Source organism: Aspergillus sydowii, assembly GCF_001890705.1.
Source record: "Aspergillus sydowii CBS 593.65 unplaced genomic scaffold ASPSYscaffold_1, whole genome shotgun sequence".
NCBI classification, from domain to species: Eukaryota; Fungi; Ascomycota; class Eurotiomycetes; order Eurotiales; family Aspergillaceae; genus Aspergillus; species Aspergillus sydowii.
The window spans coordinates 867174-893711 of NW_024467859.1; the positions used below are offsets into that span (position 1 = coordinate 867174).

Consider the following 26538-nt stretch of genomic DNA (forward strand, 5'->3'; position numbering starts at 1 on the left):
TCGCTATGCAGTGCGACGTGAAGCAGCGCCGACAACGCCGAGAAACCAAGAACAAATGAAACAGCGATCCCCATGCGGAATTCCCAAGTTAGGGCTGCCAAGATGGTCTCTGTGTGACGTGGGAGCCTGACAGGGCGCTTTATTGGCTATGCCGGCGGCTGGGATTGTTCATGGAAGGTGAAAAGCGAATTGCAGCATTCCCCGGTGTTGGATTTGGGCTCTGCTGACAGTGGCAGTGAATTTGATAGTGCATTCTGGATTCTCAGCCTGGAGTCCGGGGAATGTCATTTGTTGCTGTACTGTTATTGGGGTTGCCTGGAGTAAGGCTAAGAATAGACCCCGCGGTTGGAACAAGACCAGGAACAATGGCGTCCCTATTCGATCGAATAAGTAATATAGCTGGTTGTTCGTTGAATTCAGATTATGATTCATACTATAATTGGCTACTTCAGTTATTGGACTACAGTGCACTGGCATCATAAATTAAGTTGCTTATTTCCGCCGCCTTAGGGCAAGGGGATCGTGGTGTTTACAGCTTACGCTAATGGCGAAAAGGCCACTATTTTTCATAGAAATGCATTCTTCGGCATTGCGAATAGCTCATGCACCTCTTTCCAAGTTAACTAGACTGAGGCTTATAGATAAGCAGCCCCGGCCTATGCTGCACACAAGTAGCAGCAACCTCTCGGACATCACCAGCCTGTACAGCGCGTCCCTCGCCCCAAACCTCAGCATCTGGGCAGTTCACACATCATCCCACCCAGCAACCGGTTGATTATTCTCCGGATCTTCTGGAAAAGCAAGTTATCCTGCGTGGCCTCCTCGACCGGCGCCGCAAATACAAATTCCGACTCCGAGTCTGATTCTGATCCTGACCATCTGATTTCAGAACGCGCCAAAAATGTAGGATATGTCGCCGCTGTGATGCGCACCTATGGAGGCTAGTGATGTACTGGTATCAGTGAAGTTCCTGGCCACCAGAACATATCGGTATCAGTATGCCAGGAACTTGATCATGGATCATGAATGAGAATGTAGTTCATGGTCCACCAGCTCAGTCACAAGCACCAACGAAGCGGAAAGTGAGACCCCAATCACGCTCGTCGGTGTCATTTATCAGAATAACACATCGGACAACCTCATATTGGCTGGTCTCATAGTATCGAAGCGCTTCTTCGTGTCCCGCAGAGGTAATCTTATAAGCCCACCCCGCCACTATGCTATCGCCATCCACCAGAGCCTTGTACTTCCCGCCCCAAGTCCGAATGTTGGCCCCGTCGACAGTGGCAGGTCGGAGACTGGGACGGGCGCAAAGCTCAAGCTTCTCAACGAGGACTTCCGGGTCCGCCAGTGTTCCGTAGAAAAAGTACCAGACGGGGTACTGGTTCTGGGCTGGGAGGAAGTCATGGGCGAGCTCCGTGAGACGGTGGTGAGGGAGTGTCGCGTCGTACCCGAGGCACGGTGCTGCGCTGTCTCTTGAGAGAGCCTTCTCTGCCATGTTAACGTGGATGAAAGTGGGGCTGAAGGGGTTGTTGGAAAGCGCGGTGATGATTGCGCTTTTCTGGACCCCGTTAACAAAGCAGAATGAAGCATCTCCAGAGGCGTCTCCGGAACCCTCTACAACCTTCGGGAGATGGACCATCCCGGCAAGCTCTTGGACCTTGGACGCAGTCCCTAACGGGCCGTCCAGCTTGACGAGGTATGTGGACTTCAGCTCCTCTGGTTTCAGTTGCAGCGGCGCCTCCACATCTGGACAAAAGCCCATAGGCTTTGCCTCCTGGAGAAGTTCCTGGAATGGGCCCTCGTGAGGCTTATTATCCTCTGCGATAACTGCCAGATTCTCGAGTTCGTATAGAAGGTCCTTTTTCAAGGATACTGTCTGAGATGAAGGAAAAAGGAGAAAAAGAGGACAAAGAGTTCGGATGTGGGAGACTAAATAAGAAATCCTTGACTCACTCTTGCCCTCATGCTCCCTATACGGACCATGGTCCAATGGAGCTCCCAAACCTTGAAGCGCTCTCGTATGATCAGGAACTCATAATGGGCCAATGGCAGGTAATACATAGACATAAGAGATAAAAATACTCACGATAGAGTTTACCTGGCGTCGCAGGCGTTGCTGTATTTTCGGCTGACAGTACAGCGGCTGATTCTTGACATGGAGGCTCATATACATCGGGATAAATGTCTCTTTATTTTTTCGCCCATCAACACCACGACATCGAGTCATAGTTCTGGGACCTACAAATAGTGGTGTTGGCGGCTCGTCATATGAGAGTGAATACGAAAGTTAATGCCCGGCATACCGGTCCGAGTGGTCTTCTAGTCGGTATTCAGTATATGATTAATCCGCCTCATAATCCCAATAATCAGGTAAAAACAGCATGACTCGACTGGCCTCCGACCAGAGAGCATATGCACGCATGTTCTGGACTCGGATATACTCCGAGGGCCCTGCAGACAATCCATATCCAGATCAAACTCCGTTGATCCGAGCGAGCTTATTTGCAGTAGTCTCGACCGAGAGCTGCAGCGTCGAAGAGGGGAACAGCAGAAAGAGAATCGATTGACGGTGACGCAAAAGGGCAAAAGGAAGGCAGAGGCACCCATTTCCTGTTTGGGAAATTCATGCGACCTGCGGCAGAATTGCCTCATCCAGCCAGCGTTGGTCCCCCCGCAGTCGTCTCGATTCTCCCCTCCCCCACCAACCCACCTTGTCCTTTGACGTCTTGTCTGCGGTTCACGCGTTATCATGGCCAGCGAATTCGCCAAATGGCAAACAATGGCCCTCATGATTCAGTCCGGACCCATCTTTGGTCATGGGGACCGCCAGCGACCCCCTCCCCGACGGAGCCCAAACTATTTATACTGAGCTGTTCCTGGGGATCCCAACTTTTCCTCAGCTTGACTTTTGCTCTCCATCCCGGACTCTGAACGTCGTCAACCGCCTGCGAGACAGCCCACCATGTCTCTAGCCCAGAACCACTATATCATCCAGCTCCCCAAAACCCCTCCTCTCCACCGCAACCCGGACCCCCGTTCAATCGCCCAACAATGGGCAACAGAGTTCGAAGTCCTACTCCGCACTAACGACTTCTCCAAGATCTCGCAGCTCTTCCACGAAGACTCCTGGTGGCGCGACCTCCTAAGTCTAACATGGGACCTCCGCTCCATCCAAAACCTCAGCGGTATCAAAAACTTCCTCTCCCAGAACCAGCCGCGCGCCCAGCTGTCGCATTTCCGTCTGCAGCATGAGGGCAAGTTCCAGCCGAGTCTGGAACAGGCCGCGCCCGGCCTTACCTGGATCTCGACCATGTTCTTCTTTGAAACGGGCGTAGGACGTGGATCTGGTGTTCTTCGTCTGACGCAGGATAGCGAGGGGGCGTGGAAGGCTTATGCAATCTATACCTCTTTGCAAGAGCTGAAGGATATGGAGGAGCCTGTGGGCTTTAAAAGGGTTTATGGTACTACTGAGACGATGCCCGGAGGGTTAAGCCGGGGAACATGGATTGAGCGGCGGAAACGACAGGTTCTCTTCGACGAGGCAGAACCTGCCACTCTTATTGTTGGTGCCGGTAGGTATCAATCAATCCCCAAGAGTCGCGCTCTTACTCTAAACTAACAATCTGCAGGTCAGGCGGGTCTGAACTTGGCTGCTCGGCTCCAATCCCTCGGTGTCCCTTGTCTAGTCGTCGACAAGCATGAGAGAATTGGAGACAACTGGAGGACTCGCTATAGGGTATGTCTCCTTCCCATCCCAGACGACCATATATACTAACCATTTTAGACCCTCGTAACACACGACCCCGTCGAATTCACGCACATGGCCTACCTCCCCTTCCCCAAAAACTGGCCCGAATTTACGCCCAAGGACAAGCTCGGTGACTGGTTTGAAGCCTATGCAAGCATCATGGAGTTAAACGTCTGGGTCAAGACCAGCGTCACAGGCGCAACATACGACGACTCCAAGAAAGAGTGGTCCGTCAAAGTGACGCGCGGCGACGGGTCAGAACGCACCCTCCGCCCTCGTCATCTCGTCTGGTGTACAGGACACTCCGGGGAGCCTCTAATTCCGACTTTCTCTGACCAGGAGAAGTTCAAGGGGACACTCTATCACGCCACGAAGCACAGGGATGCCTCAGAGTACGACGTCAAGGGGAAGAAGGTTGTTGTCGTCGGCACAGGGAATAGCGGACACGACATCGCGCAGAATTTCCAGGAGAACGGGGCCGACGTGACCATGCTGCAGCGCAGAGGGACGTATGTTATCACTGCAGATAAGGGTATCTTCATGATGCACGAAGGCTTGCATGAAGAAAACGGGTATGCTTATCTATCTCATCGTCCCTCCTCTCCAACTAACGTATTATGGGGAAAAAAGACCCCCAACAGAAGAATGCGACCTCATCGCCGAATCCCTCCCGTATCCCGTCCGCTTCGCACTAAGCGTCCACTTCACGAAACGCGCCTACGAAGCCGAGAAAGACATAATGACAGGCCTCGAAAAGGCCGGCTTCGAACTCGACCATGGTGTCGACGGCGCAGGAATTGCCCGTGCCTACATGACCCGCGGCGGCGGGTACTATATTGACGTCGGCTGCAGCCAGCTCATCGCAGATGGGAAGATCAAAGTACGGCGCAGCCCTGAGGGGATATCAGGCTTCACGGAGAGGGGTCTCAAACTGAAGGATGGCGGGGAGTTGGACGCAGACATTGTTGTTCTTGCGACAGGGTATGATAATATGCGGACTACTGTGCGGAAGACACTAGGTGATAAGGTCGCGGATCGGTTGAGGGATGTTTGGGATTTGGATGAGGAGGGGGAGCTTAATGCTGTAAGTTTTTTTTTCTTTTTTTTTTCTTATATTCCTCTTCTGGTAAAAGTGCTAATGGGTGGTATAGATGTGGCGACCAAGCGGACATCCAGGGTTCTGGTATATGGGAGGGAATCTTGCTCTGTGCCGGGTTTACTCGAAGTTCCTGGCGTTGCAGATTAAGGCTATTGAGGCTGGTTTGTTATCTCAATAGACAAATAGACAATAATACAAGGCGTGAATACAAAATGACTTTCACGATGTCATGCGTGTTTATAGAGTTTTACTAACCAACCTTGTTGCCTGAGCCAGTAAAGCTAGTACAATCAGTATTGTTTTTAGTGAACTCAAACACGAATCAGTCATACTCTCTAGTCTCTACATCATCTACCTTCCCTCATCAACTCTACCAGGTTCCTTCCTCAACCCTTCTACCCTTCAACCCTTCGGTCCGTTGTTCGTGTAATACTGTAGCTCGAGCCGACAGATATTGGATGTTGACAGTCGTCCAAATGCGAGGAATCACCAGGGGGTACAGCCATTGTAGTTGTGGAGGAGTTTACTTTGACATAGAGAATTGTTGGACAACTTGGAAGGTAAATATAGGCCCTATCGCAATGATGTAAGGCAGAACGGCCAATATCTTGCTGACTGAGGCGCCATGGTCACGGATTCTTCTTATGTCTTGTATACCCCCTTCCGGTATTCAAGTAAACATCAGTGATACAAACTGACCATGATCCGCCCGTTCAAATGATATTAAGCAAACCTACCTAAATGGCTTTAGCACATTACAATAGAACCCCATCTTCCCAGGATCAAGGTAAACCTTGAGCGCAAATGCAAGACCCTGTACGGCCGGATCAAGCAGAATCCCAGATAAAGTCTGATCAGTTCCCATCTCGCCCTCTATCTCCTGTACACATCTCACATATTCCGCTGTCTCAGCAATTCGGCGTACAGTATCCAGATCTTTAGGCCGCCCATCCTCTCCATAATTCCCCGGGTCATCCATAGCCGGAGGCAGAGTAGTTAAGAATAGTGGCGGCTGGACGATCTCCCAGGGTACAGTGCAAGCACCCTCCCAGTCAATAACGCCAAGGACTTTATAAGACTTATCCACAATGATGTTACTGTGGTATAGATCTGGGTGGTATAACGGGAATGGTCCGGTACTGTTCCTTGTTGATATGCTACCCCTAGAAGCGAGCTCGCGTAGCCGTTTAGGAAACTTCTGAATAGAGGATAGAACTTCTTCCCGAATCGGACCAGGGCTATGTCTCATGATTTCACGAATAGCCTCTCCAGATCTAGGGAACTTTGCATATCTCGCCCAGGCCTCAAAGAACTCATTTGCTGTTGAGAACGGTCCGCCTAGATGTGGTAACGGGCCAACATCGAAGGAGTTGTCAGGATGTCTAATGACACAGCCGATTTTCGGGAGTCGGATGGAGGATAGGCGGGCCTTAGAATATAAGTATGGAAATCAGCATGATCCCGTGTCATTTTCTTTCTTCTCCATCATCTAGGACAACCCTGATACCTGAACTCTTGCAACCTCCTCAAAAAGCACCTTCTTCTTCTTCCCATCTGGTATCCTGCCGCCGTGAATCTCGAACCCGCCGTCTGCGTCCATGGCCGAAGAACCAGGTAGGAGCTCCATAAGAGTAAATGCGGCGCGGACAACATTTTCATCGTTAAGTTCGTATCCATAGATCCTCGGCACCGGAATCTCAGTCCGCATCCTAACAAGCTCCATTGCGTTGATTTCAGCGCGGAGCAGCGATTCCGTTTCCGGAGTTGATTGTTCGAGTTGGACGCGGACGATCCATAGGGTTTGATCTGATCCAGACGCTTTTAAACATGGAGATTGTAGATCCGATGATGGAAACATCAAAAGTCGAATGAGATGTACGCCGCCGAGGGTATGCTGTTCGAGAAGTGTGCATGGTCTTTCTGAGTTCTTGGATGAGGCGTAGCGGCATAATGCGCCCCAGTTGACTCTTGAAAGACAGGCGTCTCGGAGTTGCTTTTGGTGTGGGTGCTGGCTGTAATAGGCTTCGTCTTTCCAGTTGAGGGTGGAGAGATCTGTCATGGCTGTATGCAAGGTAAGAGTTAGAGACGCTCCGCTAGAGGGGTCTTGGATGATGCGGGGCGTTGCACGATGCATTGCGCTCTCGGGGCGTGGTCCAATCGCTAATACTGAGATACTGGACAATGCCACAGTTAAGAGATAATTCAAAGTCGATGAAAGTAAGATGACAATTATTTTTACACGTGGATTACATGGTTAAGGCAAAAAGTATATGATTATAGATATCGTGAGGTCTATACTAGGATGTAGACCACTAGTTAAATACTATCAAACGCCTCTCGCCATGATAATATAAAATATACATAAACAATGTCATAATATCCAAGAAACGAATCTCTATGTCCGTCGTCAAATACCATCAAGGTAGGTCGAGCAATACACGAAAGATAAAGATGTTATATCCAAGCGTTATCACCGGGCTTCACGCCTCGTCGATGATCATGTTCACATCTTTAACGGGGTGAAGGAGCATCGGTGGTAGGCAAATTCGTCCCTCGCCATTAAGTTCTTCTTCCTCGCCGCCATCGCCATCAACCTTGTAGCCCAGCCATCGTCTCCATAGATTTGGCGAGAAGCCAGCAGAATAGAACCAGGTTGTGCCACGGAAGTTGTGTTCGCGGTCACCAAAGATTGAGTGGCGCGCTCCTCCCGAGGCACCATTTCGCCCTGCGTTGAAGACAGACTCGAGATAGTCGGTGGGCCATCGGCGATCGATGTAAACTGAGTGAGGTACATAAACTGCTTTGAATCCATGGTGAAGAGCGGTAGTTGCAGGCCACATCTCCGAGAACATGCTATGCCGCTTGAGAGCTGTCTCTTTGTGCATTGTCTGCAGGAGCTTTCGTGAGAGTCGCGAGGCAGTGATAATAGCAATGCGTCGGGGCGGTAGGCCATTCTCCCTGTTGTACCCGGTAAGATCTTCCCTCAGACCCCAGGTCGTCCCCTCAGGGTCGAAGAGAGGGTTGAACAAGAGCAAGTCTGCCTCCTCGCCGACTCCCCATTCGTATTTATCTTTCTCCATTGTCGTTTTCGGGATACCCTCGCCCTCGACTTCCATCACATCCTGCTCGTCTGGCCGCTGGGGGCCCCAAACGAACTTGTCACCTTGGCGTTGTGGTGCAGTCTTGTCGCCATGCACAAAGTCATGGCTCGCTCCTGCACTCCACAAGTTGTTTGGACTATTCGTGCCAACCTCTGTTTGCACGCGGACCATCTGTTTGAAATCCTCCCAAGACCCATGAACAGAGGGGACATAGAATCGAGCGTTTCTCTCCCACAGGCCCCTTCTTGGTTGCTCGCGCGCCCAGTTGACGACCTTGTCGAAAAAGTGATACCAGTGGCCGGTGTATCTTGCATCCATTTCCCAGTTCCAGTAATAGTCATACTCAGGGTATTGGTGCGAAAAGTACTGCATGCACATAAAAGTACTGCGGTAAACTCCATAAACACCCCCGCCACGAACCCCTGGAGGGTCATCCAATCCCGGGTAAACGAGTGCCATTTGCGCTTCCGACCACAAAGTGCCCATTCCGTGGAATTCTTCCGGCAAGGAGTCCCTCAGCACACGGTCGTGGGTTTCATCGTCGGCCCAGATCGGTAGGCTTGTATCCTTGACATGTATCAAGAAGTGGATGACATATTCCCCGCCAGAGAGAAGAGACAGCTCGGAGATCAGAGCACGCAAGTATAAGATATCCTCCGTAGTATATCGGTAATCATGCCACGTTCTGATTACAACCGCTGTTCGCGGTAGTCGATTTTGGGTCCCTTCAGTGGTCTCTTTCTGTTCCTCTGACGCTTCAGTTGGCTCTTTTGGCACTTCAGTTGGCTCTTTTGGCGTTTCAGTTGCTTCCTCTTCAGGCTTCATGTCATCATCAGCCCTGGAGAGAAGATTGGGGCGCTTCGACGGAGGCAAATCTTTAAAGCGATGGTTGTTTGTAGACACGCATCTATTTTGTGCATCGGCCCATTTCACTCGGCCAAAGTCCACCGGCGGGATATCATCCCAGATGCGCTCAGAGCCCTCTCTCTCGCCATCGAGGCCTGCACCTGAGCCACCTTTCCTTGCAGAGTAACCGAAGCCATATGGTCCTAGACGTCCAAAGCGGTCGAAGCAGGTATCGTCTTTGATTCCTAGCATTTCGTTGGAGCCCATCACGGCATCGGGGAACCCACGGGGAACTCCAGGGTAGGAATGAACCAGCGGGACTCGAACCGTCTCATCTTTGTCCAGGAAGCACTCTCGCATGACGCCATATTTCTCAATGTATTCCGGCGACGTATAGTTGGGATAGGGGTTGAATTCTGAGCTTTGGAAAGGCAAGCCCTTCTCCGCTGTGTCTGTCTTGTCGGTGGCCTCATCGCGCGTCTCCAGGCCGGCCGTGTTCGCACTGGCAGCTTTGTCCGAGGTCAGGCCTTCAGGGTCATCGGTAGGGTACTCTGGGACGTTTTCTCGGCGCGGTATCAGCGTCCTTATTCCACCATGGTATCTTTTTAAGAAAGGGAAGCTTTCCCATGTCGGCGGCTTCGGGGGGGCATTGAGGGTCGGTAGCGTGCCTTCCGAAAAGATAGTGAAACGGAAGAGTGTAAGAATAAAGAGTATGAGGGAAGCGAACAAAGCAAAGCAGAGCCATCTCATAATTCTTGGTGGGACACGATAGAAGCCGATTGTAGTTCGCGCACGCCGCGCCGTGGCCGCCGTATTCAGCATGGGATAAGATGGCGCTGCTGCTGCTGCTGCTGGGGAAGGGGGAGCTGTCGAATCGTCGTCGCTTTCAGATACCCAAGATCCCTTACTGATGTCCCGATAGTGATGATCTTTGCGGGAAGGTTGTTTTTCAACGTCTATCGAGTTCTTGCGCCCTCGGACTCGCCCGGACGAGTTGTCATGAGCCGGCGAGCGGCTCTTCATTTTGAACTTCATGTTGCGGCCGCCGTGCACATCCAGGAGGACCTAGGGCGGCTTTTCACGGAGGTGGCGATCAAACAGATAGCATCAAGGGGATTCGTAAGTCGTGGTCCGAGCTCTGAACAGGTTTCAGGTCAATAATTGTCAGTTCGGCGCATTAGAAACCGGCTCATATGGGTGAACAACAGGCCGCATGCAGCACAGAAAAGAAGATGGAACGAGGGAAGTTGACACAAATTCGCCCCAGCTCCCGGTCCCACCAGTGGTAACCGTCGATTAACTTATTTTGGGGTCGAGATCCACGCTGATGTGATGTGATCTGATTTACACTTCTGCGTGCTTTTCAGACTGGCCCAGCATATGCAAAGAACGCGCTTTTTCTTCAAGCAACTTCCATAAGGATTGCCTGCTTGTATATAAAGAGGAAGATTCGCGATAGAAAGAAACGGTCAACGTTCCAGTCAACAGAAACAGGGCCCGGCAGCCGCAAGTATACTTCGTGTGGTACTGTTTGTAGATCAGCGTTGCCTCGGGGATGTCCAGCGCTTGTGCGTCGAAGCAGGCCTGGCCATCTTGGCTCGCCAACTGGACATTGGGTGAGTTGACAATGGGAAGGGGTTTGAATTGGACATCTCGAGGTGATAATATGAGCAATAAGTCTTCTATTAAGGATTATAAGTACAAAAATGTCAGAACGGATGATGGGCAAACCTGAGAGTCAAAAGGGTGCTCCAGAACGGGACTAGCGGGAGTAAATCTGCGCCATCCCAGTCTTGGACTAGATACTATGTTTATGCCTCAGGTATCGAATTCTCCACGATAGTCACGCGTAGCATTGGGAGACTCCTTCAGTTGCTTCAAGCTTCCTCCAGCGCTCCTTTCTTCCTTCGAGAACCTATAGGGAGCGACCACAAATAACCGCACTTGGCAGATGCTCACGGGATCGATGGCAGAAGCAATAATGCAGGGGGATACCGATTCTCTTTGCCTGCCTTTACAAGGCAAACATTCCCAGCAACTGATTCAACAGACTTCGCTGGCTCCTTACTGGCCTTGATTCAGGTGGACAGTGCCCAAGCACAGCAAAGTCTCGAACATCAGTCTTATTTCGGTATCACTCTGCGCGCCTCGCCGGTGCCTGTGAACAAAGTTACTTCTCTCACCAATGAGGTCGTTCACGGACACCAACTCCGCATCCTGGTCACGAATCCCTCTCGGGCCTCCGACGTCAGCACGCTAGGGTATCTTGACCTTTCGTCTGTTCACAGCATCTATGAATGGAATACATCTCATTTCCCACCCTTATCAACTCGGTATAAGCTTCACAATAAGTTATTCGGGTGGCCTTAAAACATATTAACAGCATTCACATACATCATACTGACGCTTTCCCGAGAAGCTATCCCATGACCCAAAGGCAGAGATTCTCCCAATACCCACAGCGACCACGTCTAGACAGCCACAGTTCGACAATAGCATCTTTCTAACTGGCCTGCAGGGTGGATTTGCGGTATGATGTAACGATGCTAGACAGCGTTCCTAATCTACAAGCACAACCTGGTGTGACCGAGTGGATCTATAAAGAGCTTGGAAGGACACGACCTCCATTGTAATGAGATTAACATAAGTCATAGCAGTGAAGTTACTACTTACAGACTCAGATATCAAATTCAGCCGTTTTCAAATGGTCTGTCACGACTCCCAATCCCTTCACATAATGAATGGAATACTCAATCATACTTTAGGCAACTTCCAACTTCCTCCTCTCCTTCCCAGACAAGGAAGAGTTCCCACTCGCCCTGCTCTCGCTGTTCCACGTCCAGCTTGCTCTCGCCCTTCTCGTCCCCATAACCTTCTATCTCATCTACTTCATCCGCAAAGATTACCATGCCTTCCTCGCCCTCGGTCCTGGCGGCACACCGTCAACCCCAGCAGGATACCTCCGAATCTGCATCCTCCGTCTAGTCACAATCCGCAACCCCTTGCAAGCTCCCTCGGTCCCACCAACTCTCCACCCACAAACAGGTCTCCTAACCCGCACCACCATCCCTGCTCGCCCTGGGCCGCGTCCAACGGTTGTAGGGATCGCACCGCAGCGCCAAATAACCCAAAAGCCGCGGGCTGCAATGTACGACGCTCTTGCAACAGAAATCCAGCAACTCGCAATTGGGGACCCAAACACCCTCTACACCGCAACGTCCTGCTTCGAAAAACATAGCACGGGCATCTTCCATCGTCTCCCGTGCGAAACGTCAACCACCGCCCCGACTAACAACAACAACAACAACCGAAAATCTCCCAAACGACCCTCAACAACCCACAACCACCGCATAACCTGCAACGGCGAAGTCTGCCACTCACACCCCAGCGACGGAAGCCTACACCTAACACTGCACCCCGCCGACGTGAAGCTTATTCTCGAGCGCGGCTGGGGCCAACGGCACCCGCTGGCGAGGGACAGTTGGTGGTGGGTAACTAAGATTGTCCCGACGGGGTTCATGATGATCTATGCGCCGAGAAACGAGGAAGAGCTGAAGGTTGTTATAGAGATTATCAGAGCTGCGGCGTGGTGGGTTGGGGGTAAGGAGTTACGCTGAGGTTAGATACGGCTACCCGGTAGGTCACTATCTACTCCGTAAATGTGTCACTACTCAGTAGTTGCTGCGGGGTGACGCGTGTAGGGATGATCACCTATGATGACCTGAAGACTGGTAATTTGATAGCAAGCAATTTGGAACGAATTATCGATTCAGTTTACTATACCCGAAAGTAAATANCAATATCTAATTGGATCATTATAATACTTCCTGATTCTACGGTTCCAAGTAAGAAGCATCACGCAAGCCAGTCAAAATACACATGCCATCAATCACGACAGTCTATTCATCCATACCTCATGCAATGCATACTCATTCCCCGGTCATATTTTAGATAATCATATGTATGGGTATTGAAACCCCAAAGCAAAGAGGAGAGGGTGGGGTGTGTTGGCAAACAAAACGAATTTTATAAAAAATGGAAAGATAAAAAGGGAATAAGTAGGTCGTTTTTTATAAAAGAAGCGCAAGGATAATCGTTTCAGGCCGACGCCGGGATTAGAGAGAGAAAAAGGAAAGCTAATAGCATAGAGAAAATAAAGAGCCGTTAGGAAACATACAAGCACCACCGAGTAGCACATCCCTTCCCTATACGAGGTGTCTGTCGGCCCTCAGTTCCCCATCCATCATCCCCAACTCCCAGTCAAAAGTTCAGGTATCTATCCATTCATCACAACTGGCTGCCGCATTTAATCACGGCCGGTCTTCCGCAGCGTCTCAGCAAGCCATTCAAGACCTTCATACAGACCATCACCGGTGGTAGCGCAGGTAGATTGAATGTACTAGGAATTTGTTAGTTTGGTTGGCAAAATATCCTTTCAAGAAATCAACTTACCCAGGGGCGACGGGTGAGGCTTTGAAGGCCGAGCTGCTGGGTGATTTCGGCGGGGCTCATGGCGTTCTAGTAAAGGTTCATATCAGTATCCCTATCCAGTGCTGTTATCGATCGAATGCAGGTGTGCATACCGGCAAATCTTGCTTGTTGGCGAAGACAAGTAGGAGGGCGTCACGGAGTTCATCCTCGTTCAACATGCGTTGCAGTTCTTCCCGGGCCTCGACGATACGGTCGCGATCGTTGCTGTCGACAACGAAGATGATACCCTGGGTGTTCTGGAAGTAGTGTCTCCAGAGAGGACGGATCTTGTCCTGACCACCGACATCCCACACGGTGAATTGAATGTTCTTGTATTCGACGGTCTCAACGTTGAAACCTGCAGCAAGCACCGGGTTAGCGTCTCATTTCTCTCAATGTGTAGGCGCCGGCTGGACGCAATTGAAGCAGCACCCGACCATCGACCATCGGCTAGCTGACGTGGAAGGGGTAGGAAGGCGACTGACCGATTGTGGGGATGGTGGTAACAATTTCACCGAGCTTCAGCTTATACAGAATGGTAGTCTTTCCGGCAGCGTCGAGACCGACCATGAGAATTCGCATCTCCTTCTTCCCCCATAGTCGGTCGAAGAGCCTCGAAATGGCGATACCCATGTTGGCGGTGGCGAAAGTAAGTCCTCAAGGTCTAGAGAAGGACGCAAGGTTAGAACAGGAGACAGGACGAGCAAAGCGAGGGCAGCAGGGCCGGAGCGAATGCGGTAAGAGATGAAGGTGAGAGGATCAAGACAGGTTCGGCGCAGATGGAGAGAATGGGGGATGGAATGAAAAGGCGGACGGAGGGGCGTTAGGTGGTCACGTCGGGAAGACCAACGTGTGGGAATCAGGGGTGACCGATACGCACCCACTCGACGCGGTGGCGAGGACAACGAGGGCGAGACCGAGGCAGAGGCAAAGCGACAGGGCACGACTTACCAACAAGATAGAGGTTGGAGGGCGAGAGATCGAGGAGGATGAAAGGGTCGGACAGGTCAAGCACAGGACACTGTTTTGTCGAGGAGTGGAATTTTTGGGTGCCAGAAGTTGAATGCCAGGTCGAGAAATTCAGCCGCCGCGTAGCTTCCGTCACTAGTAATCGACGCAATAATCAACCACAAGCGGGCGATTCGTATTAATAAATGACGGTCAGGTTACAAGAGACTTGAAGAATGGAAATGTGAATCCGTGGTCTAATAACTGCCGCCCCTCTCTCGCTGTTCTTTCCTTTTATCCTCCTCCCCCCAATGTCTGCCTACAGAACTGCTATCAAAGAGGACACGGTGTTTCCGTCTTGGGCGGGCAAGTCACTGGTTCACCGTTCCAGGAGTTTCGCCCATTGATCCCTCGAATCTGGAACTGATCACTGAATGCTCCAGCAAAGGCCCAGATTCGAGCCTCGCCCACTCCTCTGATAGGCTCCCGTCCTATCACTTTGATGCCCCAGCCCAGCGGATCGCCTTTACTGGCCTGTCTGCGTCTGTCTCGTGCTCGAGGCCATCACATAAGCAATGCTGATTGCGTCAACCATGGCCCACTGCTTCATCCCCAACTGAACCATCCACCACAACCCTAATGTGAGGGGCCAGGAACCTGGTCTACACTGCAGTAGCATTGTATAGAGAACAATGCATTGTCTATAAGGTACGGCTTCAAGGTTTACCCATGGGCCTCCTCAAGCACGTGACTGGTTGCCATCGTCATACTACCTTGAGGACGGGCAATGCTGAGACTGGAACAAATGGAATGCAATTCGCTATCAACACATATGTCTACCGCCAGAATGCCAAAAAGATACGTGTCTATCTCGTAAATATACAATTTACGCCACAAGGCTTATACTGCTGCCTTGAATCCTGTGGAATGTTATCTGGCCTTTCCTCGTCTCAGGCTGCCATCTCACTGCCCATTCAAATGACCTGGTTCTGCTGTGTTACATCTTCCTGGCCCAAGAACCTGTTCCTGGACTTCCGGAAGAACGTCTGGAACATTGACCGATAGATCGTCTGTCCCTCGACAGTGTCACTAACGTACCCAAAGAGCACGAGCATCACAACCGACAGGAACATGATCACCGCAAACGACACCCAGTACTGGACCTGGTTGTAGACTCCTTTAACGCCCTCGAGCTCGGTCGAGAAGTATGCCGTCATTAAACTAACGGGGAGGAACAATATGGTAACCTTGGCGAGCAGGATCGTTATCCTGGTTAGTTTCTCAACAGCCTGCGAGTCCTTCAGAGCGATCAAGTTGAAGTTCTGTTTTCTATCAGCATCAAACCGTTAAAAGAAGAGAACGCGGTAACGTACAAGGAATGTAAGCGACTCTTTTTCCGTCAAGCAACTATCTATCTCCGAGAGACAGTAAAGCTTGATGCGGTCAAGCAGTCTCTCAAACCTCGCAACAGCAGGAGCACTTAAGCGGACGCCAACAGAATTCTCCTGTGTACCTGATGCACTAAAACTGCCCTGCATGGTCATTGTTCGCTGGATATCGGTATCGGTAGTAAAGGTTTGACCCAACGGTAGCCTAGGCTGGTTTGAGCGGGCCTCGTCGTGAAGCAAACGCTGCCTCTGAAGAATACGTGTCATAATAAGCTCGTAGCTTTGATATAGACGCTTGAGAACCGCAAGCTGTCTGCCCAACCAATGCAGTTGATCTATCAGTCCAACGACAGGTTTATTCAGCATGCTGCTCCTCTGTACACAGATTAGTAGGTAGCCATTTCGTGAAAGGAGATAAGTACCAAGTTATCAAGATTAACCCCATATGTATGCTCCCGCTTCGCGACAAGTGCATAGCTCGAAACCCAGTCGTCAAATATATAGTAAAAGAGAAGACTCGCGCCGTCCTCTTGTTTGATGCTTGCATACTCTAGGCCAGAGTCGTGGAACGGTCGCACTCTAATCGTAACCAAGGAGTCATTTTCAGACGTTGCAGAGTGCTGTTTTGATACTCCTGCAAATATTAATTGTATATTTCTGCGGCTTACTGCCGTTACGGCTTTCATTTCTCGTTCTGATGCTGTAGCGTTTCCTGGGTAGGGATTCTCTTGGATGGAGAGGACGGTTCCTGGTTATGTCAGTACCAAAATCATGATAGCTTTTGCATGTAACACACCATCGTCAAATAGTATGAGCCACGACCATAGCCGCCTTCCGTCTGGAAGTCCCTTTCCATTCGGCATTTCAAGTTTCGGGACATAGTAAAGAGAATTATAACCAATGCAAGTATCTAGCCATGTCAGTGCTCCTGTGCATTTAAGCGCAAGCAACTCCATATCACATACATCTAGGGCCATAGTCCGTAGAGCAAAAATGCCATATCTGGTCCACGACATGACCGAATGTAATTCCCCGAAACGAGGCAGCGGCATGGACCTCTTCCGAACTCGGCAACGGTTTCATGACATTGCCGTCTTCCAGATCTTCGTCCACATTTGTGCGTGCAAGTTTGGGACTACTTCTTGATTGGAAACTTCTCCTTGCAGGTTGGGCTGAAGCGGTGGGTTTTGGTGGCCGGGTTACTGGTTCGGTGCACATTAGCCCTTGCAGGCGCTCTGAGACGCCGTAATAATTGGTGATGGCCTGACTATTGAGTCAGCTGCGTTTGTTCTCCAGGGCCAGGCATGGATTGGCATGGCAGACCTTAATTAGATCTTTTTGTTCTTCTGGGGCCCATATATTTCTAGTTACTCTGATCAGTGGACTGAGCTATGTATGTTGAGAGTGCGATATGGCTTACATCCATCGCGTTCCAAAACACCTCGACCTCTATATGCATATCAGCTGTTTGTTCCATACGACGACGGTTTATTCCAATTACCACGTACATTATGAGTAAGCAATGCAGTAAGATCTTGCGTCTCCAAATCCACAGCACACCAAGCATCCTCGTTACCAAAATCCAGTACAAAGTTCCTGGTCTGCGCGTCGCGTAGTAGCGCCAGGCTATCCCGGAAATGCGAAACCTCGTCAATATTGTGGAACCTCTCGCTGATATTAGGGTTATTTGGAAAACTGGAGTAATATTCCTGTGCTGTCATCAAACAGCGTACAGGCGAGCTTGGCGCTTCGGACATGGTGGTGCTGGAAGTCACTCTCAGCTATAAACAAGACTGCAGCTATGAATTGCCTTGGTAAGTTGGACGCTGAAGACGCAACAAAAACTCTAACATCGGAGGCGCTGAGATAATGAAATAGTGTTAAAGATTAACTGATTGAAAATTGGAAGGCTGAGGTTGAAATTAATCTGCAGACAATCAGCTGTCACGAGCGATGACCGGGTCAGTTGAGCGCTTAGGCGCTGGGGCTGAGAGGCTACACAGGGTATTTCGTGCCGCCAGTCTAATGCTTGTTCCTGGTCCTCTCACACGACCGGGCCCGCCATGGTCTCTGCTCCAACAACTGCAGAACAGCGGGCGGCGAAATATCCGATGACGAATGTACCTTGATCCCTGAATCGTGGTTTCAGATCACTTTTAGTTGCAGTCAGTAGGCCGGAGGGCTTACTGCGTCCCCCACATTAATGGCACCAGGAGCCGTCAACATGATTATAAATCACACTCGTTGAGATATTCGACATTCATTGTTTCGATTATACCCTACAAATTTAATTCACCTTAAAAGAAAGGGAGAGCATCCAGCGGATCAGGTACAGGTCACGTGCTGCAGCTCTGCGCGGGGGATCCAGAACGGCAAATCAACGCAACTTCATATGGGAACATCGACTCGGAAGGCCTCGGACTGGCTCGAACATGGCTGCCCACGACGGGTCGAAAAAGGCCCCTGTTCGCCCTGCAACTGCGTGCACCGAATGCCAGCGCCGAAAGCAAAAGGCGAGTAATCAGTCTTTAAGCTGCTAGTTAAATATATCTTAAGTCTAATGCTTGGATGAGCAGTGCAATCGATCATGGCCATGTAATCACTGCCAGGCTAGGAAAATAGCACACCAATGTAAATTCGCCCCGAAGAAGACCGTAAGAGCTGCTAATTCAGTGGCCAACGATAAAAGGTTCGCATTGACTTTTTGTTAAGAAATAAGCCCGGGCACATCAAGCTAATAATTGCTTAGAACACCGGAGGCCCACCAAATAGATCCTGAAGACCCAAAACAAGGGCCTTTACATGATGACAACATTATATCTGCGAACAGTGACGATTTCCGATCTCTTGGGTATTTGCCTGATACTCAAAGTGTGCCAAACAACGGTGAAGAGGTAGAGCCATGTAGCCGCTATCCAACTACTTGGATTTTAGAAGCTAACAACGGCCTTCTTGGATAAAAAGCCAGCCGCGATCTCACTAGATAACAAAGTCAGCCTTTCTAGTGAGATGAAAAACGCCTTGCATGTCATTCCTCCAAAGCCCTACACAGGTACAAGCTTTATTGCAAATCATTTACCTGGATAAATATGCTTACACTTTGTCAGACATCCTCGTAGACCATTTTCTCGATAACACAAATTACCAATACTATGCTCTCTACCCACCGGCTTTTATGCAGGACTATAATGCCTGGTGGTCGGGGAGGGCAACTGGTTTGCAGCCCACTCCAGAGTTTACATGCTTATTGCTCCGCCTCTGCGCATGTTCGATTTCTTCGCTAGACGAAGATATACGCCAAAAACTGGAATCAGAGCTAGGTCAGCCTGTCGACAGCCTCTCAACACTATATCATAACACAGCGAAACAATTAAGCGGTACAATAGGCCCTGGAAAGGGCGGGTTAATGCAAGTGCAACAATTGTTCTTAACCGCCCAATGGTTTAAAACTGAAGCATTATTCGTGGAGTCATGGCATGCCTTGAGTGCCGCTATNCACGAGGCACAAGAGCAAGGTATCTATTGCTTTTCCTTCGCCCCTTTTACATTGTACACCGGGGCTAATACGCTTTACCGAAAAGGCCTTCATAGAAGTTCTTCAGGTCCAAGATTCTCTGATTTTGACCGGGAAATGAGAAGACGGCTCTGGTTCATACTGTACGCCTGGGATTGGTATGGCTCTCACTCCTTCATCAGACTTTTCTAACAAATCAAGGCAAATGTCTTTATTATTATCCCGCCCGTTCATAATCAACAGCAGCTGCTGTACGTTTGAACTGCCCGATATGCGGTTGGAGACTGTGGACTCCCAGCCCGAAATTCCTTCCCCAATAACCCACATGATTCTTCAATGTCAGCTCGGTCTGTCAATATCAAAATTACCCGGAGTAATGGGCGGTGTTCTATCGCCAACCCAAGCAATGACCGTCCAGCAAGAAACAGAGAAATGGATCAAATCATTCCCTCCGGCATATTCCATTTCAAATCCCGATACCCGATGGGACGAAACCCATAGATTCATAAAACTGCAGCGCTTCCAACTACATGTCATAGGATATATGATGATACTAATGCCGCTAAAGCAGTGTCTAACAAAACATATCGACCCGGGTAGCTCCAGCATAGAGAAGGGTCTACAGATAACCGCGGTCGAAAATGCACTGAAGCTGCTCGAAGCCTGCAACGACCTACTCATACACATACTACCCCTGAACGCAAAATTTCATTTTGCCCCTTTCCTCATGTTCGACACAGCCGCACTATTATGCTCCGCCATAGTGCACGATAAGAACAGAACCCTTCCGCAGCGAGACAAGATACTCGAAGCGATCCCGAAAACGCTTGCCGAGCTAGGACGGCTATCAGGGCGTGCCAAAACTGGGATGATCTGCTACACAGCCTTGAGGAAGCTTGTCGCTTGCCTTCCATTCGTGCCAAAAGAAGCTGCGGCTTCTACAGACTCAACGACTCCTGAGAGCTCGATCGAAGCGCCTCCAACTTTATCAGATATACCAGAAATCCCAGACCCTTTACTCGGTACTACTGCAATACTATCGCCAGGAAATATATATAACGATGGGCTTCTTTCCCCTACGTCTCTAGCTTTTCTGCCCTCAGTGCCCTCAGACCCGACGAGAGGGTACAACGCATTCACAGATCCGTCACAGATGGATCTGGGCGAGCTGAGTCAGATTTGGGACTGGGGAAGCCTTGATATTGATTTTCCGAATGTGTCATTTTAGGAGTCATCGATCCTGTTGGCAATAATAATAATGAGCATTGTTATTGCTAGGTCAAGGTCTAAACAGCCTCTGTTCCATGAGACATCGGATTCTCATATACTCAGCTCGAGGTTTAACAATTTTCTGCCCCGATTTGGATATATATCACATGTCCGATATGATATTATCATATGAGCATTTAATTATGAAAATAATTCACCTCGGTCATAGTTGCAGGCTCAAACTTGGAAGAAGGCAACCTCCAGCGAAGCCAAGACCAGTAGATGAGTCATCAAAATTGATTAGGGCACAGCTAGACCCAACGTAGTTTAGCCGGGCGTGGCACCCACAAGCGGAGACCGGATTTTCAGAGCCACCATCGACCGCCCACGACTTCTTTTTCTCCGTCAACATTCAGCGCAGAGCCACACCATAAGGATTTTGAAAGAGGTTCTTTTGGAAGACTGTCAGCACCATGTCTAAGATCACAGTCGGTATGTTGGTTATTCTTCGTATATGTGCCCTTGACCACCTTCACTAACAGACTCTTCATCACAGCCGGAGTGCGCCAGAATGTCGAGCAGCTGCTCAACTACTCTCAGAATGAGAAGAAGAGAAACTTCCTCGAGACCGTCGAGCTCCAGATCGGTCTGAAGAACTACGACCCCCAGCGTGACAAGCGTTTCTCGGGTACCATCAAGCTCCCCACCGTCCCTCGCCCCGGCATGTCCATCTGGTACGTCGCTCGCATATCTTAGGAAGAAAGAAAAGAAAATATTATCGAAGAAAACGAAGAACAATTCGATAATCAGGGAATTACGAGAGCAAGTCGCTGACCAGGTCGATAAAACAGTGTTCTCGGTGACCAGCACGATCTTGACCGTGCTAAGCACCACGGCATTGACGCCATGTCCGCTGATGACCTCAAGAAGCTGAACAAGAACAAGAAGCTCATCAAGAAGCTTGCCCGCAAGTACGATGCCTTCCTTGCTTCCGATGGTCTCATCAAGCAGATCCCCCGTCTCTTGGGTCCCGGTCTCTCCAAGGGTACGTCCCCCCCGCTTCTTCATAACCCCCATCCATGAGGGGGTTCTATCTGGAGTATAAGAATATACTGACAAACCACGCAGCTGGTAAATTCCCTACCCCCGTCTCCCACGGTGAGGACATGGCCAACAAGGTCAACGACGTCAAGTCCACCATCAAGTTCCAGCTCAAGAAGGTTCTCTGCCTCGGTGTTGCCGTTGGCAACGTCGGCATGACCCAGGACGAGCTCGTCGCCAACATCATGCTTGCCATCAACTACCTTGTCTCTCTTCTTAAGAAGGGCTGGCAGAACGTTGGCTCCCTTGTCATCAAGGCTACCATGTCTCCTCCCCGCCGTGTCTACTAGAGACTTCTTTTCTTCTTAACTGGAGAGAAGCGGGGCTGGTAAAAAAAAAACAAGGGAAAAAATCTTAAGGATTTAGGTGTGACGTGGGATTATGTATGCTTTAGCTAGCTGAAATGTAACTCGCTGGTTGCTCCTAATTTTTGTGTTTTTTTTTTTTTTTTTTACATTGTTTTTTTTTTTTTTTCGGTAGAAACATAGCCTTGAAGTCTTGTGATAGATATATTACACTCTAATTCGATCATTGCAAGTAGTATGAGCATATATAATGATACATAGACAGGGCAGATTTATTGCATGCCCTCCATCAAGTCCGTTTTATCGAGAATCATCCCCCTCATTCCGATAAACTCCCGTAGGGTATCCCATTCCTCGCCCTCTTCCTCTCCCCGCATATAAACATCCTTAAAGCCCCAGGCAATCGAAACCTTATCCAAAGCCGCCCGCTCTTCTTCCCGCAGCCAACGTTGGCGCAATGGGACACCGGGCATCCAAACAACACGCTCCATGTGGTCGTTCGCTGTGACAATAGCCAAGACCCCAACGGATGAAGTCCCGCCGACATAGGCAAGAGTGGCAGCAAATGCAACGGCCGTAGCCGTGCTCGGCTCCATTGTATTCTGAAAACTGGCAGCCCAGGATGCCGCGACATAGCATCCGAGAGGAGTTGTTGCGAGCACACCGAGAGGAGCAGCAGCCCGTTTGAAAAATTTGGCTCGGTGGAACGCGGGGGCGCATAAAGAGTTGTCGATTATTGCGAGGACGAGACCGAGGTCTCGTTGCTCAATCGCGACGTCGATGGCCATGTTGGCGAGGTCGGCTGGGATAGCACTGTTGATGCTTTTCGGGTTGGGACGGAGGTATTTGATAGGAGAGCTGTTCTCCTCGGGGATTGGTTTGTTGGCGTAGAGGTGGAAGATTTCCGGAAAGTGCTGCGGTCGCTTGAGCAGCGTGTGGATCTTGACGTAGGAGTTTAATGCTTCTGGGGATATGAAGACTTTTTCGTCCGTTAGGAGTTCGTGGACAATGCGGCAGAGTGTATCCGCTGCAGGATGTGATATTTGCGCGTTGCGCGTTGGTTGCGACGTCTTCTTGCCATTCTTTTCTTCTAGGTGGAGCAGAGATGAAATTTCGCTGTCCGTATTCGTAGAGGGTCGGTTCGGCTGCACGATTGTTTCTGCAATGTCAAGGCACTTTTGTAGGAGTTCTACGAGTGCGCTGTTTGAGGGAACGGTTTGTGAATTTCGAAGTTCTGCGCAACCGGCCTGGACCTCATGCAGAGCTGTACTGAGGTCGGGTAAATTTGTCGACTCAGTATCGGTCGATGTATGCCTTCGTAGCGACAGCAGCGGCCTCGATGGGGATTCCAGGCTCTTCTTTGTGAGACACTGTCCGATTTGAGGCCTGCGGGTGGCTTTGGTTGCCGACGCATACGAGCGAGTGGGCTGAGGGCGATAACGGGCGGCTGGCGACGCGGACAACTGGCATAATTGGCAAACAAGCGCTCCAGGCTTCGATGCCCTCTGGTTTCTCAATGCAATTCCCTTCATTGCAATGGTGTGGCCTAATTCCCCGGTCGCAAATCAGTGTTCAACAGCGAGTGGAGAAGGATTGGGCGCAACAGCCTCCCTGAATGAGCGACAAGGCGGAATATTACTGCCGCCTACAGAGGGCACCGCCACCCGCTCTCTATCCCTCCATCGTCATCTCCTTTACTCTTTAACACGCTCGTCTGCTTGCTTTCTTTATACATTCTAGCTTATTTGGCGGGCTTGGGACGGATTAACTTCTGTGCCCTTTTACGAAGAGCTCTGCATTCCACATGCTCGAGTCCCCTGTAATATTCGCTTTCCTGTGCCGTCCTTAGGCTTCAACATCACAGCATCACCGTTTCTATCTCTACCGACCACGCATAATGCCTCCTCCTCCTCCTCCGCCGCCGCCGCCGCCCCCTGGCGGAGGTGCGCCTCCTCCTCCCCCTCCAGCAGGAAATTTACCCTCGAGACCAACAGGTGGTGGAAAAGATAGGGTAAGCTTTTATGATGTATCCAATCTGTCACCCGGATCAGACCGCTGATGTCTTACTAGGGCGCCCTACTCTCAGATATCTCAAAAGGCACGAAACTGAAAAAGGCCGTTACAAATGATAGGTCAGCGCCGCAGGTAAGCGGCGGAGGCGTCAAATCATCTGGTGGTCCTCCGCTTGGTTCCGCACCTCCTGTTCCTGGAATGTCGAAGCCCCCAAGTGGACTTGCTCCTCCGGTACCTCCTGGGCAGGGTGCGAATCGGTTAAGGAGTAACAGCGACACGGGATCTGGAAGTGATAATAGTCCTGCTGCTGCCCCGGCTGCTCCCCAATTGGCCGGACTTTTTGCGGGAGGCATGCCCAAGCTTCGCAGTAGAGGAGGTGTAGATACTGGCGCCAACAAGGAAGCTTCCCCATATCTATCAGATTCGGAAACCTCACGGCCGCCCAAGCCGCCTGTTGGTTCAGCTCCAAAGATCCCCGCAACTCGACCTCCGCCCCCGCCTTCTACAGAAGCACCCCCAGCTCCGCCTGTCAATCCGTTGGTTGCGAACCTCAAGAAACCCCCTCCACGGCCAGCCTCAAGGCCATCTTCAGTTATATCGAATCTCTCGACAAAGACGGCGCCGCCATTACCAGGTTCATCGAAACCGCCAGTATCGTTGCGAAAGCCCTCGGCCCCTGCTCCTCCTCCTCCTCCTCCTCCTTCCGCCAGTCCATCCGCACCCCCTCCCCCTCCCCCTGCAGCGGCTGCACCTCGTCCACCTCCACCTCCGCCAGCACCAGCTCGGTCCACTCCACCACCCCCTCCATCAGCCCCTGCTCCGCCGCCAGTTCCCCCAAGCGGTGCCCCCTCAGCATCGCTGGCGGTTCAAGCTGCTCGGAATGCTCTTGGCCATAGCCATCAAACCCCGTCAGCTCCACCACCGCCTCCACCAGTATCAGCACCCTCAGCACCTCCTCCACCTCCCCCGCCTTCTGCGCCTCCTACCGCGCCCCCGTCCATTCCTCCTTCTGCACCGCCAAGCGAACCAGCATCGCGGCCGTACTCATATGAATCTAGCAACATACCAGATCGTTCTAGTCTAGCAGCTAGTGCTTACACGCTCTCCAACGGCGGCCCATCGCCCGGTTCAAGTGCTACAAGCCTAGGTGCACATGGGATGACCCGGGTTGAAGATAACCGGTTCAAGTTCCAAAACGAGGGACTACTGCCAAAGCCCCGCCCATTTGTGGGTGGAATGAAGCGTTACCGCGCCGGAAGAGGAAGTAGTGTGCCGTTGGATCTCGGCGCATTAGGTGGCTAGACGGGGCTATTAGCAATTGAGACCGTAGCTTTGAATTTTATAGCTTGGTCCAGAAAATGGACCGAAAACCTAGCCAACTATTTCGCATTGTAAATATAGGGAATTCGAAACATAATATACGACATCTTCCGGAGTAGAAACTGTAATGCACTTGATGAATGAAAGCTGCATCACAGGTGTCGGATTCCAGGCGGTGGACTAAGCGGGTCGATGACCAATCACCACCACAGCTTCAGCGATAGCTCAAAGAGGCAAAAGTAATGATATTCAAGTGCATGAAGAAGATCTAAAATACAGGCAATCTGGCTGATTCTAATACATCCCTTAATACACTTCTATCTTACCTAGTTAGGTAGGTATATAATGATTAATATGGGTGGTTGATCAACATGGTGGTTTACCGGTCTGAGCGGTAGCTGATTCTTGGCGGTTATCGTTCGATACACCCTCCCAGATCGTGAGGTTAAACTACAATCTATATATTACCTGAATAGGTATCTATATAGCCTTTATATCAATAAGGCCAAGGTACTGCACAAACACGGCATGTTTTATACTTAATAAGGCCTTAGTAAGGCCGTCAGCTGGTTGCTCATTGATAATGATCCATTCAATATTAATATCGCTATTTTAATACTTCTCGCGGAGCCAGTATTGGTATATATTAACATGTCAAAGCTTAGTATTGAATATTGGTTCTTTCTCGACTAATAGGCGGACGGTTTGGTGGTTATCACAGAGAATTGAGAGATCTTTATAAAGATATAGATTCAAGCTATTAAAGAGTCTTCTCTACTATATAAGTTACTTTACACCCTCCGAAATCGATTGTGGAGTGTGTTGCCTTGCAGCAATCCACATTTCCATTGATTGATATAAAATCACAGGTCAATTCATCGTCCTTATATGCCCGCACCTGAAGAGCAGGTGCTGAAGAGCATCATAACGCGAGTAACTGCGGCTTGCCTCAGTCCATCGCACGCAACCACGTATCATGAACGAAGGCAATGTTGCTTTGTTTATGTAGAGGGTAGGTGTTGTTCCGCACTGCAAGCGGATGGAGGAAGCGGGGCGAAGGAAAAATGTGGCCCCTCAGCTGAATTGGTCTTGTGTTTACCCAAGACGAGGTGAGAATGAACAGTCAATCTAATAGGTTGAGGACGCTTCCTCGGAAATGCATCGTCGTCACATCGTCGACATGCTGCAGAATATCCTCGACTCGCCCCACTTGGTGAGTGATGGCGAGCTGAATCTGGGTCCACGATCTCCATTAGCTCTTGAAGCGAACTCATTTGACGTCACGCTTGGACAAAGACAGATACAAACCAGCTTCCTTCGCGGGCGGGAGACAGGCTGTGGTCATCCGAAGCTGCATAACCAACCTAGATGCCTGCCCTCTCAAAACACAGCTTTTGTTTGCCTTCCAGTGGCGCCTTTTGTTTGCGGGTCGATCTACAAGAACCCGATGCGCCATGAACTGGGTACCCCACC

General features: G+C 50.3%; 13 protein-coding genes across 13 annotated transcripts; 6 read left to right on the forward strand and 7 right to left on the reverse strand.

The window, feature by feature from the left end:
* Positions 1 to 1054: 1054 nt before the first annotated feature.
* On the reverse strand, positions 1055 to 1986 carry ASPSYDRAFT_83613 (gamma-glutamylcyclotransferase family protein; the record flags this gene model as incomplete). Its single annotated transcript, XM_040851243.1, has 2 exons — positions 1055 to 1879; positions 1957 to 1986. The coding sequence occupies 2 exons, from the start codon at positions 1984 to 1986 to the stop codon at positions 1055 to 1057; spliced, it is 855 nt and encodes a 284-aa protein (XP_040707365.1).
* A 58-nt stretch (positions 1987 to 2044) lies between these two features.
* ASPSYDRAFT_243877 (uncharacterized protein) lies at positions 2045 to 2889 on the reverse strand. The gene has a single exon (XM_040844136.1). The coding sequence runs from the start codon at positions 2791 to 2793 to the stop codon at positions 2323 to 2325; it is 471 nt and encodes a 156-aa protein (XP_040707366.1). The 5' UTR covers positions 2794 to 2889; the 3' UTR covers positions 2045 to 2322.
* Positions 2890 to 2965: 76 nt separating this feature from the next.
* On the forward strand, positions 2966 to 5028 carry ASPSYDRAFT_25626 (putative flavin-binding monooxygenase; the record flags this gene model as incomplete). The annotated part of the gene is made up of 5 exons (XM_040844185.1): positions 2966 to 3575; positions 3633 to 3739; positions 3788 to 4323; positions 4382 to 4835; positions 4903 to 5028. The coding sequence occupies 5 exons, from the start codon at positions 2966 to 2968 to the stop codon at positions 5026 to 5028; spliced, it is 1833 nt and encodes a 610-aa protein (XP_040707367.1).
* A 555-nt stretch (positions 5029 to 5583) lies between these two features.
* ASPSYDRAFT_83615 (aminoglycoside phosphotransferase family protein) lies at positions 5584 to 6909 on the reverse strand (the record flags this gene model as incomplete). Its single annotated transcript, XM_040851244.1, has 2 exons — positions 5584 to 6279; positions 6358 to 6909. 2 exons carry the CDS (start codon positions 6907 to 6909, stop codon positions 5584 to 5586), a joined length of 1248 nt encoding a protein of 415 aa, XP_040707368.1.
* Positions 6910 to 7330: 421 nt separating this feature from the next.
* On the reverse strand, positions 7331 to 9820 carry ASPSYDRAFT_141930 (DUF3405 domain-containing protein; the record flags this gene model as incomplete). Its single annotated transcript, XM_040841201.1, has 1 exon — positions 7331 to 9820. The coding sequence occupies one exon, from the start codon at positions 9818 to 9820 to the stop codon at positions 7331 to 7333; it is 2490 nt and encodes an 829-aa protein (XP_040707369.1).
* Positions 9821 to 11501: 1681 nt separating this feature from the next.
* ASPSYDRAFT_25629 (uncharacterized protein) lies at positions 11502 to 12414 on the forward strand (the record flags this gene model as incomplete). The annotated part of the gene is made up of 2 exons (XM_040844186.1): positions 11502 to 11504; positions 11563 to 12414. 2 exons carry the CDS (start codon positions 11502 to 11504, stop codon positions 12412 to 12414), a joined length of 855 nt encoding a protein of 284 aa, XP_040707370.1.
* A 689-nt stretch (positions 12415 to 13103) lies between these two features.
* arfA (putative ADP-ribosylation factor) lies at positions 13104 to 13900 on the reverse strand (the record flags this gene model as incomplete). Its single annotated transcript, XM_040848653.1, has 4 exons — positions 13104 to 13196; positions 13250 to 13315; positions 13381 to 13625; positions 13753 to 13900. 4 exons carry the CDS (start codon positions 13898 to 13900, stop codon positions 13104 to 13106), a joined length of 552 nt encoding a protein of 183 aa, XP_040707371.1.
* A 1289-nt stretch (positions 13901 to 15189) lies between these two features.
* On the reverse strand, positions 15190 to 17324 carry ASPSYDRAFT_141021 (uncharacterized protein; the record flags this gene model as incomplete). The annotated part of the gene is made up of 8 exons (XM_040841098.1): positions 15190 to 15537; positions 15589 to 15978; positions 16026 to 16351; positions 16400 to 16513; positions 16569 to 16866; positions 16927 to 16966; positions 17024 to 17052; positions 17112 to 17324. 8 exons carry the CDS (start codon positions 17322 to 17324, stop codon positions 15190 to 15192), a joined length of 1758 nt encoding a protein of 585 aa, XP_040707372.1.
* Positions 17325 to 17982: 658 nt separating this feature from the next.
* ASPSYDRAFT_38142 (uncharacterized protein) lies at positions 17983 to 18375 on the forward strand (the record flags this gene model as incomplete). The annotated part of the gene is made up of 3 exons (XM_040845652.1): positions 17983 to 18116; positions 18180 to 18292; positions 18353 to 18375. Coding segments are annotated over exons 1-3 (217 nt in total), but the record flags the coding sequence as incomplete, so codon positions are not given.
* A 33-nt stretch (positions 18376 to 18408) lies between these two features.
* Positions 18409 to 20345, forward strand: ASPSYDRAFT_53237 (uncharacterized protein; the record flags this gene model as incomplete). Its single annotated transcript, XM_040848654.1, has 5 exons — positions 18409 to 18474; positions 18568 to 18655; positions 18711 to 19118; positions 19185 to 19275; positions 19361 to 20345. 5 exons carry the CDS (start codon positions 18409 to 18411, stop codon positions 20343 to 20345), a joined length of 1638 nt encoding a protein of 545 aa, XP_040707374.1.
* A 537-nt stretch (positions 20346 to 20882) lies between these two features.
* On the forward strand, positions 20883 to 21812 carry ASPSYDRAFT_38143 (60S ribosomal protein uL1). The gene is made up of 3 exons (XM_040845653.1): positions 20883 to 21060; positions 21178 to 21371; positions 21455 to 21812. Exons 1-3 carry the CDS (start codon positions 21050 to 21052, stop codon positions 21715 to 21717), a joined length of 468 nt encoding a protein of 155 aa, XP_040707375.1. The 5' UTR covers positions 20883 to 21049; the 3' UTR covers positions 21718 to 21812.
* Positions 21796 to 23733, reverse strand: ASPSYDRAFT_38144 (uncharacterized protein). Its single transcript, XM_040845654.1, is given in 2 exon segments — positions 21796 to 21872; positions 21891 to 23733. The coding sequence occupies 1 exon segment, from the start codon at positions 23262 to 23264 to the stop codon at positions 22005 to 22007; it is 1260 nt and encodes a 419-aa protein (XP_040707376.1). The 5' UTR covers positions 23265 to 23733; the 3' UTR covers positions 21796 to 21872; positions 21891 to 22004.
* ASPSYDRAFT_38145 (putative proline-rich, actin-associated protein Vrp1) lies at positions 23440 to 25340 on the forward strand. The gene is made up of 2 exons (XM_040845655.1): positions 23440 to 23743; positions 23803 to 25340. The coding sequence occupies exons 1-2, from the start codon at positions 23630 to 23632 to the stop codon at positions 25045 to 25047; spliced, it is 1359 nt and encodes a 452-aa protein (XP_040707377.1). The 5' UTR covers positions 23440 to 23629; the 3' UTR covers positions 25048 to 25340.
* The last annotated feature ends 1198 nt before the right edge of the window (positions 25341 to 26538 follow it).